This window comes from Cupressus sempervirens, chromosome 5 (genome assembly GCF_028749045.1).
Source record: "Cupressus sempervirens isolate cs-2001-9-10 chromosome 5, ASM2874904v1, whole genome shotgun sequence".
NCBI classification, from domain to species: Eukaryota; Viridiplantae; Streptophyta; class Pinopsida; order Cupressales; family Cupressaceae; genus Cupressus; species Cupressus sempervirens.
The window spans coordinates 827,475,558-827,489,723 of NC_143122.1; the positions used below are offsets into that span (position 1 = coordinate 827,475,558).

A 14,166-nucleotide genomic window follows, 5' to 3' on the forward strand; every position below is an offset into this window, starting at 1 on the left:
TATGGATGCAATCTTATGAATTCATATTATCAGAATTTTGATGTGATGCTAAATGTTAAGTTGGTTATGGATAGATGCCAATTTGGTTATGATGCTTTATAAAATGAATGATTATGATATTCAGAGAAGCGGTTATGATGATTTATGATACACTAGTAAATGATAAATTGATTTTGATATGAACATAGATGTTAATCTGATGGCTTATGTTATGTAGATTTCATATTCTAACATCTTGAATGATTTAAATAGGAAAATTTACCTGAATTATGATTATCACTATACACTTATATGTTATATATGTTATATGACTCCTTGGACTACTGATGCTCGAGTTTATTGTGCAGGAAGCGGAACCATGGAAATTCTTGGGGGAAACAAGATACAAATCTTGTGACATAGTTTAACCAAGGCGAATCTTTGGAAGATTCAAAAGCCTCATTGTGAAAGTAATTTTCTTCGTAACTGCATGATTGCTTGCTTGCTTGTGAATATGTTTAATCATAACCTAGGTGCATTAAGGGCATGTCAAGGAAAATGTAATGTATTTTTTTTATGTGTGTCACTTGACACTTGTATAGTCTATGTGTTGATGACATGTCACCTATGATGTTGGTCTCAAGGTTACTCAATCTTGGTCCTCTTCCTTCTTTTCAAAATTAATGCTTAAGTACTCCCATTTGGGAGAGAGTGTTTGGATGGGTCACATCATGTTAGAATTCGAATTCAAACTTGACAAGGAGTTTAGGGGGTCTAAATGGGATCCTAAGGTGTTATTTTATTTTTAAAAAGCCACCCTAATGGTAGTATAGTAGGTTAGGGGCCTAAATTTAATTATTTTAATGTTTTCCTAGTCTTGGGAACCCCTTAAACAAGCTAACTTAGACCAATTCGAAATTTGGAGTTTTCCATGATAGAACCCTCATAACCCCACTTGATCAACCTTCTTATTTTGGAGGAGCAACAATGTAAGAAAGGGAGGCTTGATGTTCTTACTAAAAATGGTTAGTGGAGAGTCTTTTAAGGGGGGAGTGACAAGTTAGTGGGTTGTTCACCCACTCTCTAATTTTAGAGACAGCTAAGTTTTGGAGGGAGATTAAGGGAGCTCTTCTACAACTATCCCTACCCTAGCTTGGACCAAGGTTGGTGACTTAAACATGTTCTTTTATTCTTTTCTTTAGTATGGATAAGAAAATCTGCAAGTGTGAAAGGTTATCAATGGAGTATGCATTGCATTGTAAATCTTGTGTTATGATCTTGTCATTGTGTTGAGAAGGAGTGAATGTGCCTTGTGCTTTTGGGATCCTTTCTTGGTTTTGTTTGTTTTTCTTCCTTTGTTTTCTAGTTGTTTTCTTGTTTGAATGTGAATGTTGAATGTGATTTTGGGTGTGAAGGCTTCACTCACCCTTGGGAGGGCAGAGAAGCCTTGGGTGAAGGGCATAAGTTGGGCTTGACATTGTAGGAGAGAAAAGAATTTTTTTTTTTACCTCATGATGAGGTTTTTTATTATCATGGAGCATGGGCTCCATCATGGCCATGAATCTTGTTGTTGGGAGGTATAAGGAGGTTGGTGGAGGAAGGAAAGGTGGTTCTTTTGAAGGCCTTGAGAGGCAATGCATTGGCAATATGATATTTATGTTGTTAGAATCTCTCCTCCTTGAAGAGCCCACCTTCACCCAACGTTTTATGATTCCAATGATGAATCATTGTGTAATCCATGGAAGGGTGTTGATTTGTGTTGTGTTGTGTATTCATGCAAAATATTGTGAGGTATGTGTGTAACCTATTTGGTCCTTGTTTCCCCTGCTCGGTGGGTGGCTTCATAAAAGCCTAGGTTGGGAGGTGAGCCTCCATGGTTCCTATTTGTGTGTGTTATGTGCAGGTTTCATGAAGATGTATGCTATGAAGTGATGGGGTTTCACCCTTGTCTAAAAGGAGAAGACCCACAGGAGTGAAATAGGCTCATTGTATATGTTTCTCAATGCTTATGATTTTGAAGGACTTTTGTGTTGTCTCATTATGATGTAGGGTGTTTGTGCCATTGCTACCATGAAAACTATGTAAGGCGGAAAGATTTGGGAATGTTGTACATGTATGTATGTATCCTTGTTAAGAAGTGATCATTTGAAGTTTTATGAGTTATGGAAGAGTTAGTTCATGATGTATAAGATATTTGTATCAGGGTTTATCATTGTAAATTGTAGAAGGAAGGTTGAAAGAAATTTTTTTTTGTATACTCATACCTTTATTGTAATGAAGTTCTCTATGTTAAATTTCATATGTTATGAAGAAAGATTGCAGTTAATTCTTCTCTTGATGTATTATAGATGTGTATTTTTAAGTGACATGTAGATTTATGATTAGGAATATAGTTGTTAAGTACAAAATAAAAAAGTATAGAAACATGAAAAGTTGTAGGTTGTGCATACTATAACTTGGGAATCATTTTTACTTGATAGTTCATTATATATGTTTAATCTTCATTCATGTTGAATTTTCTTCTTGAAGATCAAATAAATCTACTAGTAGACAATACTATTCTGCTATGCAAATATCCACTTAGAACTTTTTTATGATAAAACATTCATAATCAAAATAAGGAGGTTGTTGAGAGAAGTAGCATCTAATCAATTCAGATTAGATTTGTTGTAGACCCACATTTTCCTCTCTGGAAAATGTATGGGAGAAAGAAAAATAATGCCCCTAGAATACAGACTAATATAATAATATGGACATGTACTTAAAACTCCTAGCTGAACTTACAATTTGTAAAGAAGTGACTTAGGCCTAAGCCTAGTATTGCTAATACTAGTTGAACACTCATGTTCTTATCAGATTTCTCTCATTGACAGTGACCAATATCCAAAACAGTCTAGAAAACATGATAATAATATTGATGGAAAATCAAATAAATAAACTAAATAAACTATCCTATCGTTCCCACCTATTGTTATATTTCTATGTTAACCCAATTTAAAATTTGGGCCCCATGTATTGGGCGCTCAAATTCACCAAGGCCTAGGAAAGCATTTTTAGGGGGGGGGCGGCTACCTTATGGAGGTGACATGAGGGTCCACTAAAACTGCCGCCCATGTCTACTTCCCATAAAAAAAAAAAAAGCGCTTGGGAGGCATGTTGCTAGGTGGCCCATGTGAAAATAATTGTTATAAAAACAACAACCTGCACCTAGCGCTAGATAAGGCACATCGATGTCCTTGGGATGATGTGATGGGAGGTACCTTTGACTTCATGTCAGATTTCCCATTTCTTGAGCGCCTCACCACAGTAGGTTGGAAGGGAACGCATAGAGTTTTGGGAACATGTTTTCTAAAGCCTAGGTTGTTAGTATTAACCTTTTTGTTATTAATTCATGTTTAGTACTTAACATAATTATTACAAATTCTCTTGTAACAAACTTAGTGTTATTACATTTGCAAATAGATGTTTTGGGTTTTCAAGAAAATAATAACTTAGTAGTGTTTAAATTATTGATTATTAAGTCACGTTTTTGAGGAATACAAGAGCTAGATTTTATGTGGTAATAATATTGTTCTTTTGGAGATAATATAAGATTTGAAATTTACATTATCATTAAAGAAAAGAAAAGAAAAATATATATATATGTAAGCTTGTATTATTATTTTAAATAACAATATTCTAATAAATCAAAACACTAAACCAATTGACAATAAGGAAGCTTTCATAGATCAACTAAAAGACTACCTTGCCAAGTAAGCTGAACATTAGCTTTTGGTGGTGATAAGGTGTACATTTAATTACCAATGGTAAGCTCTATGTCATAGGGACACATGTATAAAACAATGACATTAAAGTTAGCAAGTAAACAAATAGAAAATTAAATAATTATATTTAACTAAATCATGAATTAACCTAGAAGTCTTGCACTATAGAGATGTAGTTGAATGTAGTAGATGTAATGCTCATAACAGAAGTAGCTCTAGAGCCGATAATAAAAATAGTAATAAATTAATTTTAAAAATAATAATAATAATAATAATAATCTTAAAAAAAAAAGAAAAGTTGTTTTTTTACCTTGCTAGTTTTAGGGCATGACATCCTTCCACCACCACGTGCACTCTACATTCTTATCACACTCGAAGGATTTCATTAGTATTTGTTGCTCCTATAGTTGTTTCCTTGGCTATAAGAAGCGTTTTTTCATTTCTTCCAAGTGTCGTTCCCTTTGTGACACTTTATCCTACAACCTGAAGCTTTTCTGGCATACTTTTCTCCCTTACTAATCCTCCCCGCCCTCCACACTTGACCTCTGCGCCCTCACCGCCCATGCCTCCACTCTCTATGATATCCCTAGTCAACGTCCTCTCCTCTTTACCCCACCTTCCAACTACCACCCCTTCACCCTCTCCATCATTCATGAGGCCATCAGATTCATGAGCTCCAATAGAGCTATAGACAGGGAATGTTTTTAGGCTAAGCTCCTCAAGCTTGGCATCCCCACCATGGTTTCCTTTCTTACTGTGTTCTTTAATAGTGTGGTTTGCACTAGCTTCCCCAATTCATGGTCAAGCCACATCATCTATCTAATTCTCAAGACTGGCTCGGCTTTGGATCCAGGTAACTACAGAACTATCATGATTGGACACACCTTTTCTTAGCTCTATGCTACATCTTTGAACATTATTCTTTCTAGCGAGCTTGATAAGAGAGCATGTAGAGCTAGGGGTCAGGCCAATTTTCGCGTTGATTGCCAGATAGTGGACAATATTTTGACATTGCAGGCCATCATCAAGGAGGCTCGTCATCGCTCAACGAAAGTCTACTATTGCTTCATGGACTTTTGTAAGGCCTTTGATACCATCCCACAGATTGCCCTCTTCCAGAGACTAAGAGACATTGATATTTCAGAGATTTTTTTGACTACCATTATGAGATTATATGAGAGTTTTATTGGTAGATTCAGGATGCCAGAGGGTTTCTCAACCCCTATTTAGAGCACCATTGGGGTGAAACAGGGCTGCCCTCTTTCCCCCACCTTATTTGGTATTTATATTGATGCGTTGGAGACCTTCCTTAGACACTCCTCACTCCCTTTGAATGGTTGCTACTTGCATCAGGTTGTGATCTCCATTCTCTTGTTCGTCGATGATGTGATCCTTCTAGCCTCCTCTCTTAAGAGTCTTCAAAGACTCCTCGATGGTTTGGCTTCCTTTTGTGATCTTCGTCAACTCTCCATGAACCTGAGCAACATTTGAGTTATGGTCTTCAAATGCCTAAAGACCTCTCATCTGCACTTTTACTTTGAAGGTCATGAGATCGAGATCACCACATCATATATGTACCTTGGGCTCAAGTTCTCTAGACCTCACTTCAATTTGAGACCTGCCATCTAGCCTAGGGTTTGCAAGGGTATGGGCTCCCCTGCCGTGCTCGAGAGATACTGCTTCAAACATCACTTCTAAGATAATTCAACAAAGTTGTCCTTCCTAGACTCCTTGGTTAGACCAATGGTTCTTTATGGCTCGGTGGTTTGGGGGCCCTCTCCTTGATTTTGATTAGGCTTCCATTGAGAGTGTCCAAACCCTTTTTCTTCAGCATATTATCAGATGTCATCGACTCAACCCCATAGTATTGTTCTAGCTGATTTTGGGGCCCATCCTTTAGGTTGGTCGCCATTTTCAATCTGATTTGATTTCTTCACCATCTTCATGGTTTTGATGACTTTGCGAGTGACCAGTTGAGATATACTTACTTGGCTTATTGCTCCTCTTTCAATCCATCCTCTTAGGCCTGTTGCTAGTTCGCGTAGGCTTTGTCTTTGTTGAGCTTGATCGAGATAGATATTGACCACCTCCCTCCCTTCTAGTTCTCTCTTGATGCTCCCGCCCATCTCCTCCCCTCACAACAAGAGTTGAACAAACATGTTAGACTTGACATTTACAAACAATATATCACCACAAATTGGTGTAACCTTGTAGGTGAGTTACGCCTGAAGTTGGCCTTTTATGCCAAGCGCTCTTTGGTCATCAGAGACGATATTATTATGCCCCCAACTACTTGTCTTGGTGTTGGTGTCATGCCTTACACATCTCTCTAGGTTCCTTCAAGGTTGGCTCCCACTGACTTCTGATTCAAACAGATCACCACATGGACAAAGAGGATTAGACTTGTCAATTGTGTACCTTGGGTATGACCGAGACAGAGATTTATTTCATTTTTCATTGTTTTTCCTACTATGAGATTCATGGGAGATTCTATTTCTTATTTAGTGAGTATAGCTACCTCATATCCTTTTTTAGCTATACTGACTAGAGATGCCTTGCACTATACCTCAAAGAGACTATGTAGCTTCATGAACACACCTTACAACTCTTATTCCCCTAGAGAGTGACCCCAGTTCAACTTATCACTACTTTCATCTCGCCCTCATCTCCTTCTTGTGGGACAAAGCAACCTTCCAGTGCCACCATCACTAGCCACTCCAGATCTATGAGACCTCATTATTGTTATACTTGTCAGCCACACCCTCCCAACTTTTCTGGGTAGGGGTTTAGGGCACTTGCTCATCCTAGTTCGTACGATTCAGTGCTTGGCTTCTTTTTACCAAGGAAAGACCCTTAGCATTTGCCTCACTCTTGTTGTCCTTGCTTCTTCTTGTTTCTCTTGTTTTTCCTGTTTGCTTCTTTCCTTGGCACCATTGGGTACTCTTGTAGCTAGAGGCCATTTATCTTCTATGCTTTTTAGTCCCATAGACCCTTGTGGTCTCTTGTTGGACATTAATAAATTTATCTTATCTTATCCTAACTAGGCCTAACTTTGCCAGTTTTGGCTATAACATGTCACGAAGGATAAAACTTACTCAAATGACTTGTTTTGGTTTTTTAAAACTTACATAGATCCAATGATTTTCATCCATTCTGATCATTACAACATGCATAAAAAAGAGATTCTAAAAGTGTGTTCTCTACCTTCTTTGTCTTTTCAACATATTTACTTATATCCAACTCTAGCTTATTATATCATCTCAAGGATTTAGTTATCTTTCCCCTCATTCTTTCTAGTTCTAGTTTGCATTAGTGCTCACTTCTTGTTTGGTTAACACTAATCTTTCTAGATCTAGTTCTTTAGAATTGGGATTGAAAGAACCTATTTCCTTAACTTCCTCTCTATGTTGTGTAATGTGCATGGTTATGTGAAGAATTTAGGTCCCATATCCTTTATTCACATTTCCAACACTATACTTATATCAAAAAAAAATGCTAATTTAATTTTCTTTAAAATTTCCTTAACTAAAGAGTTTTCTTAGAAAATAGTTCTTATTCGACTAAGATAATTTCTTTTACCTATAAGAAAAAAGATCATTTATTTTCATGTTAATAGAGCACAAAGTTGTTGCATTATTTTTGAAAGTTATAAGTGGTCTAAATTAAATCTTAAAATATTTATTAAAATAAATAATTTTATTTATCACTTTAAAGAAAGTTAAGAATATAAATTGATAAACATTTTCCTACTAATGAGATTATGTTTTAACCAAGATTAAAGAACATAGATAATTCCTAAGGTTTACAAGGACAAAATCATCCTTTAGATGATTCTAACACCTTTGATATGAAGTTCTAATGAGTTCTTGACAAGATAAATTTTAATGGATGGAAGTGAAACCATTGGTTCAAGCAAATAACTACACAATCACTTGTTTATACAAGTAGAATTATGTAAGTATTGGTAGTTTTAGAATTATCAACTTTCTAATAAGTCAGGTTTCCTTGACAACAAATAATGGTTATAGTAATGATTCCATACCATATATCTTCTTTTTCTTGGCCCTCCTAACTACTTTCTAGAGCTTTTAGACTTGTGATAGTGTTTGGTATCCACCACGATTGATTGTAGTGGGGTTAGCTTAGTAAAGATTTTGATTATTGATCTTGACCCATCCAAGAGAGCTAAAAGGGTGAATACAAAGAAGTGAGCACAATTTCTAAAATTTGTTAAGTGTTGCACCATCTTGTTAATATAAAGAATAAATATGGATGTCTTTAAAGGTTGTAAAATTGTAATAGTTGAAGAAGACAGGGTTGTTGTACTGAAGATTTTGATTACTGACCTTAAGTGGGTTGAAATAGTATGAGTGCGAACAAGAAGAGGTAGGCACAAGTTGTAAAATTTGTGTTTGTGGTTTACCATGTTGTTCATATAAAGAATAATCATGATCTTACGAAGGAAGTAAAATTGTAATAACTCGAAATGTTATAAAAATAATTTACTTGCTCTTCGAATGTTGTCTTCTAAATTGTATTTTAAATTACAATTCATATTTCTACTCTCTTTACAAATTCTATGTTCTATTTCTATGAAACACATTAAATAATACACACATACATTATAACACACTGTCTTCAATTATATAAAAACAATGTATACAAATAAATAATAATATTTATATTAAATACATTTACTAAAAATATCGTTAAAAAGGTACAAATCTATATCTTTTCTAAATCATTAAAATTATATAATTAAATCAAACCGTAATTAAAATCTAAAAGTAAAATAATTATACATGGTTGGCATTGGTATTTATACAATCAGATAAAATAGAACAATTAGAATAATAATAAGAATGCATCATCTTTGTCGATTCCCTTGATTCATCTAAATTTTTATAGCTTGGGCACATCACTGTTTGGATTATTTTGTCGGGTAAACCAACTCTTCCAAAAGCATTGCGAATTTCTCTTGCTTTTTCGACTGAGTAAGGTAACCTTGAGTCATTGTTTGTGACATCTAATTTCCATTGTCAATTGAGGTGGGTCTGCCATCAGTAAAACAAGTGAGATGTCAGAAGAACAAATTGTAATCGTCTAGTACGACAACAATAGGAGTTTAGATATAAAGGTAATGCTCAGAAAACTCTTTATTGCTAAGGAAATGTGATGATTAGATCTCATCCACCCTGCAATAATAAAACAATTTAATTTATATGTGATGATTAGATCTCATCCACCCTGCAAATTCTCCAACTCTCCATATGTGAGGGACAAAAATATTCATTTACTCTCAAGTAATGATGAAATTGTGAGTAAAACTAAATGCTTTAGGAGACAAGTTTTAATGTGTGCCATCAGTGTTTGGAGAAAGGGGTAAGAACAAATTAACTCAGAAATCGAGAGTAATTCATTTTAGTTTATCTTAGGCGTGTAACCGTAGGAGGAAGATATTCGGTAGAAAAAATTGCTTAGTTTATAAGAATATTTGTATTCAGTATCAAAAGGGCTTGACGATTTACAACATATATCTGTTATTTGAAGAAAAAGAGCAACCGGATGACCAATTTCATTATTAAAATTAAAAATTAATAATGACAGGAAGTTCGATATAAAAAGAATATAAAGATAAACTGAAGATGGCGCTGTTCTTAATTCTAGAGGCCATAGACATCATTAAAATCTCTTTTATTCAATCATTTCCTTTTTTAACTTTGAGTGAGACTTAATTCCATATAGACCATAGACATCATTACAATCTCTTTCATTAATTTATTTCCTTTTTTAACTTTGGAAATGTGGGAGACTAGGAATGACATACCGTACAAGGAGGAGCTGCTTGCGAGGAAATTCTTTCTCAACATCATCATAAGGCAAAATCAAATTGAGTAAAAGAGCTAGCAAACCCCCCACTGAAAAGCCATTGGATAAAACCAGTATGATAGCATCTCGGAAACCTGCAATGCACTTGTAGTTGTAAGACCTTTTCCTAAACACCTATTTGTACTTCACGCACCCATATATGCATGTACTCACACATTTAATAGTGGAAGAAATGAGAGATCTAAATGATTGTAATCTGAGCAGTCACATACCTCTATAGCCAGCACTCCATCTAGGATTCACGGGCCATAGATTGCCTTGAAGGGGATAGCTGGATTGCCCAGATATATTAACCCAAGCTGGTACAAGATTCACCCCAAGACCAATTCCTAGAGAAACTATTGAAATAAATTTATTCCTTCGAGTTAAACCTTCCTTTAGATTCAAAACCCGGATTCCTGAAACCACTACACTTGTAAAAAGGAAAGTCGTCATTCCACCCAAAACACAATTTGGTATTGAGACAAGAATCGCTGCGAACTTGGAGAATACTCCCAGCAGGAAGAGCCACATACAGCATGCAATGCCCGCTCGACGAGAAGCACATCGAGAAAGAGAAATCACTCCATTGTTCTGTGCATATGTAGTCACAGGTGTCATCGTTCCCAATGCTGCCCAAAAGGTATTTAGCCCATCAGCTAAAACTGCACCTTGAATTGATTTCTCAAACTCGGGTCCTGAAATGGAGAAATTTTAACATGTTAATAATCACTGTAGTACGTAGGATGAGCATAAGAATCAGCTAGAAGCAATTTACTAAAAACAAATTATTGATGGAACCTGAAAGCATTGATGCTAAAAGATAAAAAGCAGCTCTTTACATTCAAGTCGGTTATATATACCCCACATCAGTCGAAAAAGAATGCATTTTCAGACATTTATTTTAATAATCTTACAAAATCCTTCTGATGCATGTCAGAACAATAATGTGTGATGACTATTTGAATCTAACAACGCGTAAACCAGACAAAGGTTACATGAATTACAATTAATAGAATCGATCACAAATAATTATGAAAAGATCTTAAGCGACAAACATAACTTGTCTGAAGATTGTTATAGAACACCATTTGGAAGATTATTGAAAACACCACAATGTAAACATCTCCGAGGACATAAATAATAATGAAAGGCACATGAAGAATTTGATTGCCCTTATAGTATAGCAGGAAAAATGATTCAAGAAATAATAAAATTGTAATTTGAGTCATCAAATCTTTGTAACATATTACAAACGGGATTTTGATACAAATGAATTTGCACTAGGGAATGGTGTGCAGTCAATTCAGATAGTCCTAATTGCAGGGCAGAAAGAAATTTTGATGCTATCATGCATATGATGTGTCAAATGTCCACTAATTTTAATAGAAATATACCTCGGGTTATTCAAACTCAAAATGGTAAAACTAGTTCCTCCAAGACCAATAACCAAAAATACAGAAACGGAAGCACTTTTGGTGCACATCCTGGGTCTATCCCTAGACCACTCCAACCTACATTTCCATAGTGGGAGGAGGCCCAAGTTGTTCTAGAGGCCCATATTACCTTGGCAGATGATGTGAGGGTTTCGTATAAAGAGTATGCTACACTGCCAATTGAGACTTGCCACAATTTGTCTCTAGATCAATTCCTAAATCAGAGGAAGAAGAGGGATGGTGGAAGAGTTGAGAGAAAAGACCTATTGTGCACAAAGACTACTGAAAAATTGGGAAAGGTGACTTTTGTGCATTACAATAGGAGTAAAAAGTGCACAGCTCATTCATGGGTTCTAAAGCTTGATAATTATCTATCTCTAAGATCCACACCAAACGAGGATGCAACTGAATTTGCTATACTTCTTTGTGATGGAACAATGCATGAGTGCAGTACCATGGCTTGGTGACTCCGTCACAATTTGATCACCACCTATGACGAGTTTATATACATCTTAGAATTCCGGAGACTTTTAGTTATGGTTTCAATCATCATGGAGAGGAGTCTTGTGTTTCTTTTCAACGAATGACTAATGGAGCCAATTAGATGGAAAAAGGCCTCTGACCAGGACCTTTTGGCATAATAAGGACAATGCAATAACCATCTGGATTGATAATCCATTTTTTTGCAGTTTTTCATTAGTTAGGTTTGTGGACATTTCATCAAACACTTTAGATACAATTGAATGAGGAGGAATACTGAGAACCGCATGAAACTAATGTTTTGGATAAGAAATTCAATTCAAACTATGCCACTATCCAAAGATCTTACAAATACAGTTTGTCAAACAGTTTTCATATAACAGGATTAAAGGATTATTATACATCATGTGTCATAAACAAATATTTCCAAATATTTCAATCTCATAGGTTGACAGCACTTTACAAAATGACTAGAATTGATTACATCAATTGATTTTTCATAAGTCCATATGCTACAATAGCTGAATGTTGAACACCAAAATATTCATAACGCAGAGAAAACTACAGAAAAATACTGATATATTATTTTCTGACTGGCAGAGAGCTTCTGAAAATTTCCAAGAGCAGTCACTACTCAAGCTCCAACTTGTTCCTAAATGGTATGATAGTCCACGTGTATTAAGACACCCTTTTAGCTTGTGCATCAGCTCAAACCAGAGAGATGGCACATCATAATATGTATGACAACCTCTATATGATCAAGAATTTCCTTAGAGGAGACAATGATGGGTTAATTTATGCCTATCAAAAGCTGCGTAGCCATTTGTTTTATATAGTAGTGCTTGAAGAGGTGATCTCTCCCTAAATAAGATGCACTCGAATTGGAAGATTCATTAATACGACTCAATATTTCTTTTGGTCACTGATTGAAGGTACAACAATATTTCAAGGGTGATGTTTTGCCTTTACTTTTTTGTTGGCTTTCAAGGGCTCACCAATGGCTGCGATACAGTAGTGCTTGAAGAGGTGATCTCTCCCTAAATAAGATGCACTCGAATTGGAAGATTTATTAATACGGCTCAATATTTCTTTTGGTCACTGATTAAAGGTACAACAATATTTCAAGGGTGATGTTTTGCCTTTACTTTTTTGTTTTATATAGTAGTGCTTGAAGAGGTGATCTCTCCCTAAATAAGATGCACTCGAATTGGAAGATTTATTAATATGGCTCAATATTTCTTTTGGTCACTGATTAAAGGTACAACAATATTTCAAGGGTGATGTTTTGCCTTTACTTTTTTGTTGGCTTTCGAGGGCTCACCAATGGCCGAGATACCTTGTTTCATACACTTGAACATTCACACACAAAATCAAATTAAAAACGAGGAGAGATGGAACAAAATGATTACCCCTCCTTGTCTTTGCATTGAGCCATAGATACTATAGTCAGTCAGTCCTTGAGGAGAGTAGCACTAAAGTTGTCCCATATAGAGATCTTGAAGTTGGTTTTGGGTACAAGGCAGCCCTTCATAGACTCTATCCTGATCACATATGGCCTATGGTGAGGGCTAAATCATGAATTTTGCAAGCACAAATGATTGTGCTCTTGAGACTCTTGAAGACAAGAACAATGTTGATGTACAATGGGAAATGTACCAGCACTCTAATGTCTGCATTTTTAGCAGGTTCCTATAGTGGTCTTAGTTCATCATGGTGACCCTCGTGAGTTGACAGTGAGTTTTGAGGGTCTCTAAGGCAGACTTTCTATTTATAGTAAGCCTATTTTGGGCATACTAAATTTGGCGGTGCAGTGCTAGCATTAGCAGTTGGTCACTATCTACATTTGGTTGAGCAGATTATTGAAGGAGTGCATATTAATTAAATTATTGATGAAGCTTCATTATTATAAAGTACTTTATGTCTGTGTTATAATTTGGTCTTGTGAACTTGAGGTCTCTTAGTAAAAAGCGTCTTCATGAAGCCATGTGCTAGAAAAAGTTATTTATTTATAAGATGTAAATGGAAACTTCTAATTAATTAGTGTCATGATGAAGCCATTTTAATGAAAGGTGTATTAGTGAAGCCAAGTGGCATAATAAAAAGATGGCCTCATGAAGCAAATAGATCACCTCCTGTCTATTGCTTTTTAATAATTGCTTGTGAGGGTTTTGAGTTGTTTTTTTTTTCTTGAGGACTGATTCCTGTTGGTTTGAGATTCAATTCTTTGCTTTTGTATGGCAAATTGGAATTAATACTACTTGTGACATCCAATTTTTCTACCCCTTAGTATCTCTATATTTTAACATTAAAAAATAAGCTATCTACACATTCACATGCATGCGATTAACTGTTATAACAGATTAACTGAATTCTAGCTAATTGCTTTTATCAACTGAAAGAAGAAAGGTAATTTATTTACTTAACTACTAGAAAAAATGGAAAGGACATAGCATTAACCACTAACATAACTTCAGCTGAACTTGAAAATATACAAAAGTAAATATCTGAGAAGGAGTCATAGATGCACATCTATTCTATGTTGAGAAAGTTCTAGCATCAGGTGGAGAAGAGAAGCATTGTCAGTGGCCTAACCTCCCAACCATTGACCCTAAGTATTCCTGCACAATCTCAACTGAGAA

General features: G+C 35.5%; 1 protein-coding gene across 1 annotated transcript in view; it reads right to left on the reverse strand.

The window, feature by feature from the left end:
* Window positions 1-8,403: 8,403 nt before the first annotated feature.
* Window positions 8,404-14,166, reverse strand: part of LOC149558431 (uric acid-xanthine permease-like) — a 312,658-nt gene continuing 306,895 nt past the window's right edge. Inside the window, exons 12-14 of the mRNA XM_089832678.1 lie at window positions 9,845-10,309; window positions 9,571-9,706; window positions 8,404-8,797 (exon numbers count right to left, since the gene is read on the reverse strand). Of these exons, the coding sequence (XP_089688804.1) occupies window positions 8,770-8,797; window positions 9,571-9,706; window positions 9,845-10,309 (629 nt within the window). The 3' untranslated portion in view covers window positions 8,404-8,769. The remainder of the gene's footprint in view (window positions 8,798-9,570; window positions 9,707-9,844; window positions 10,310-14,166) is intronic.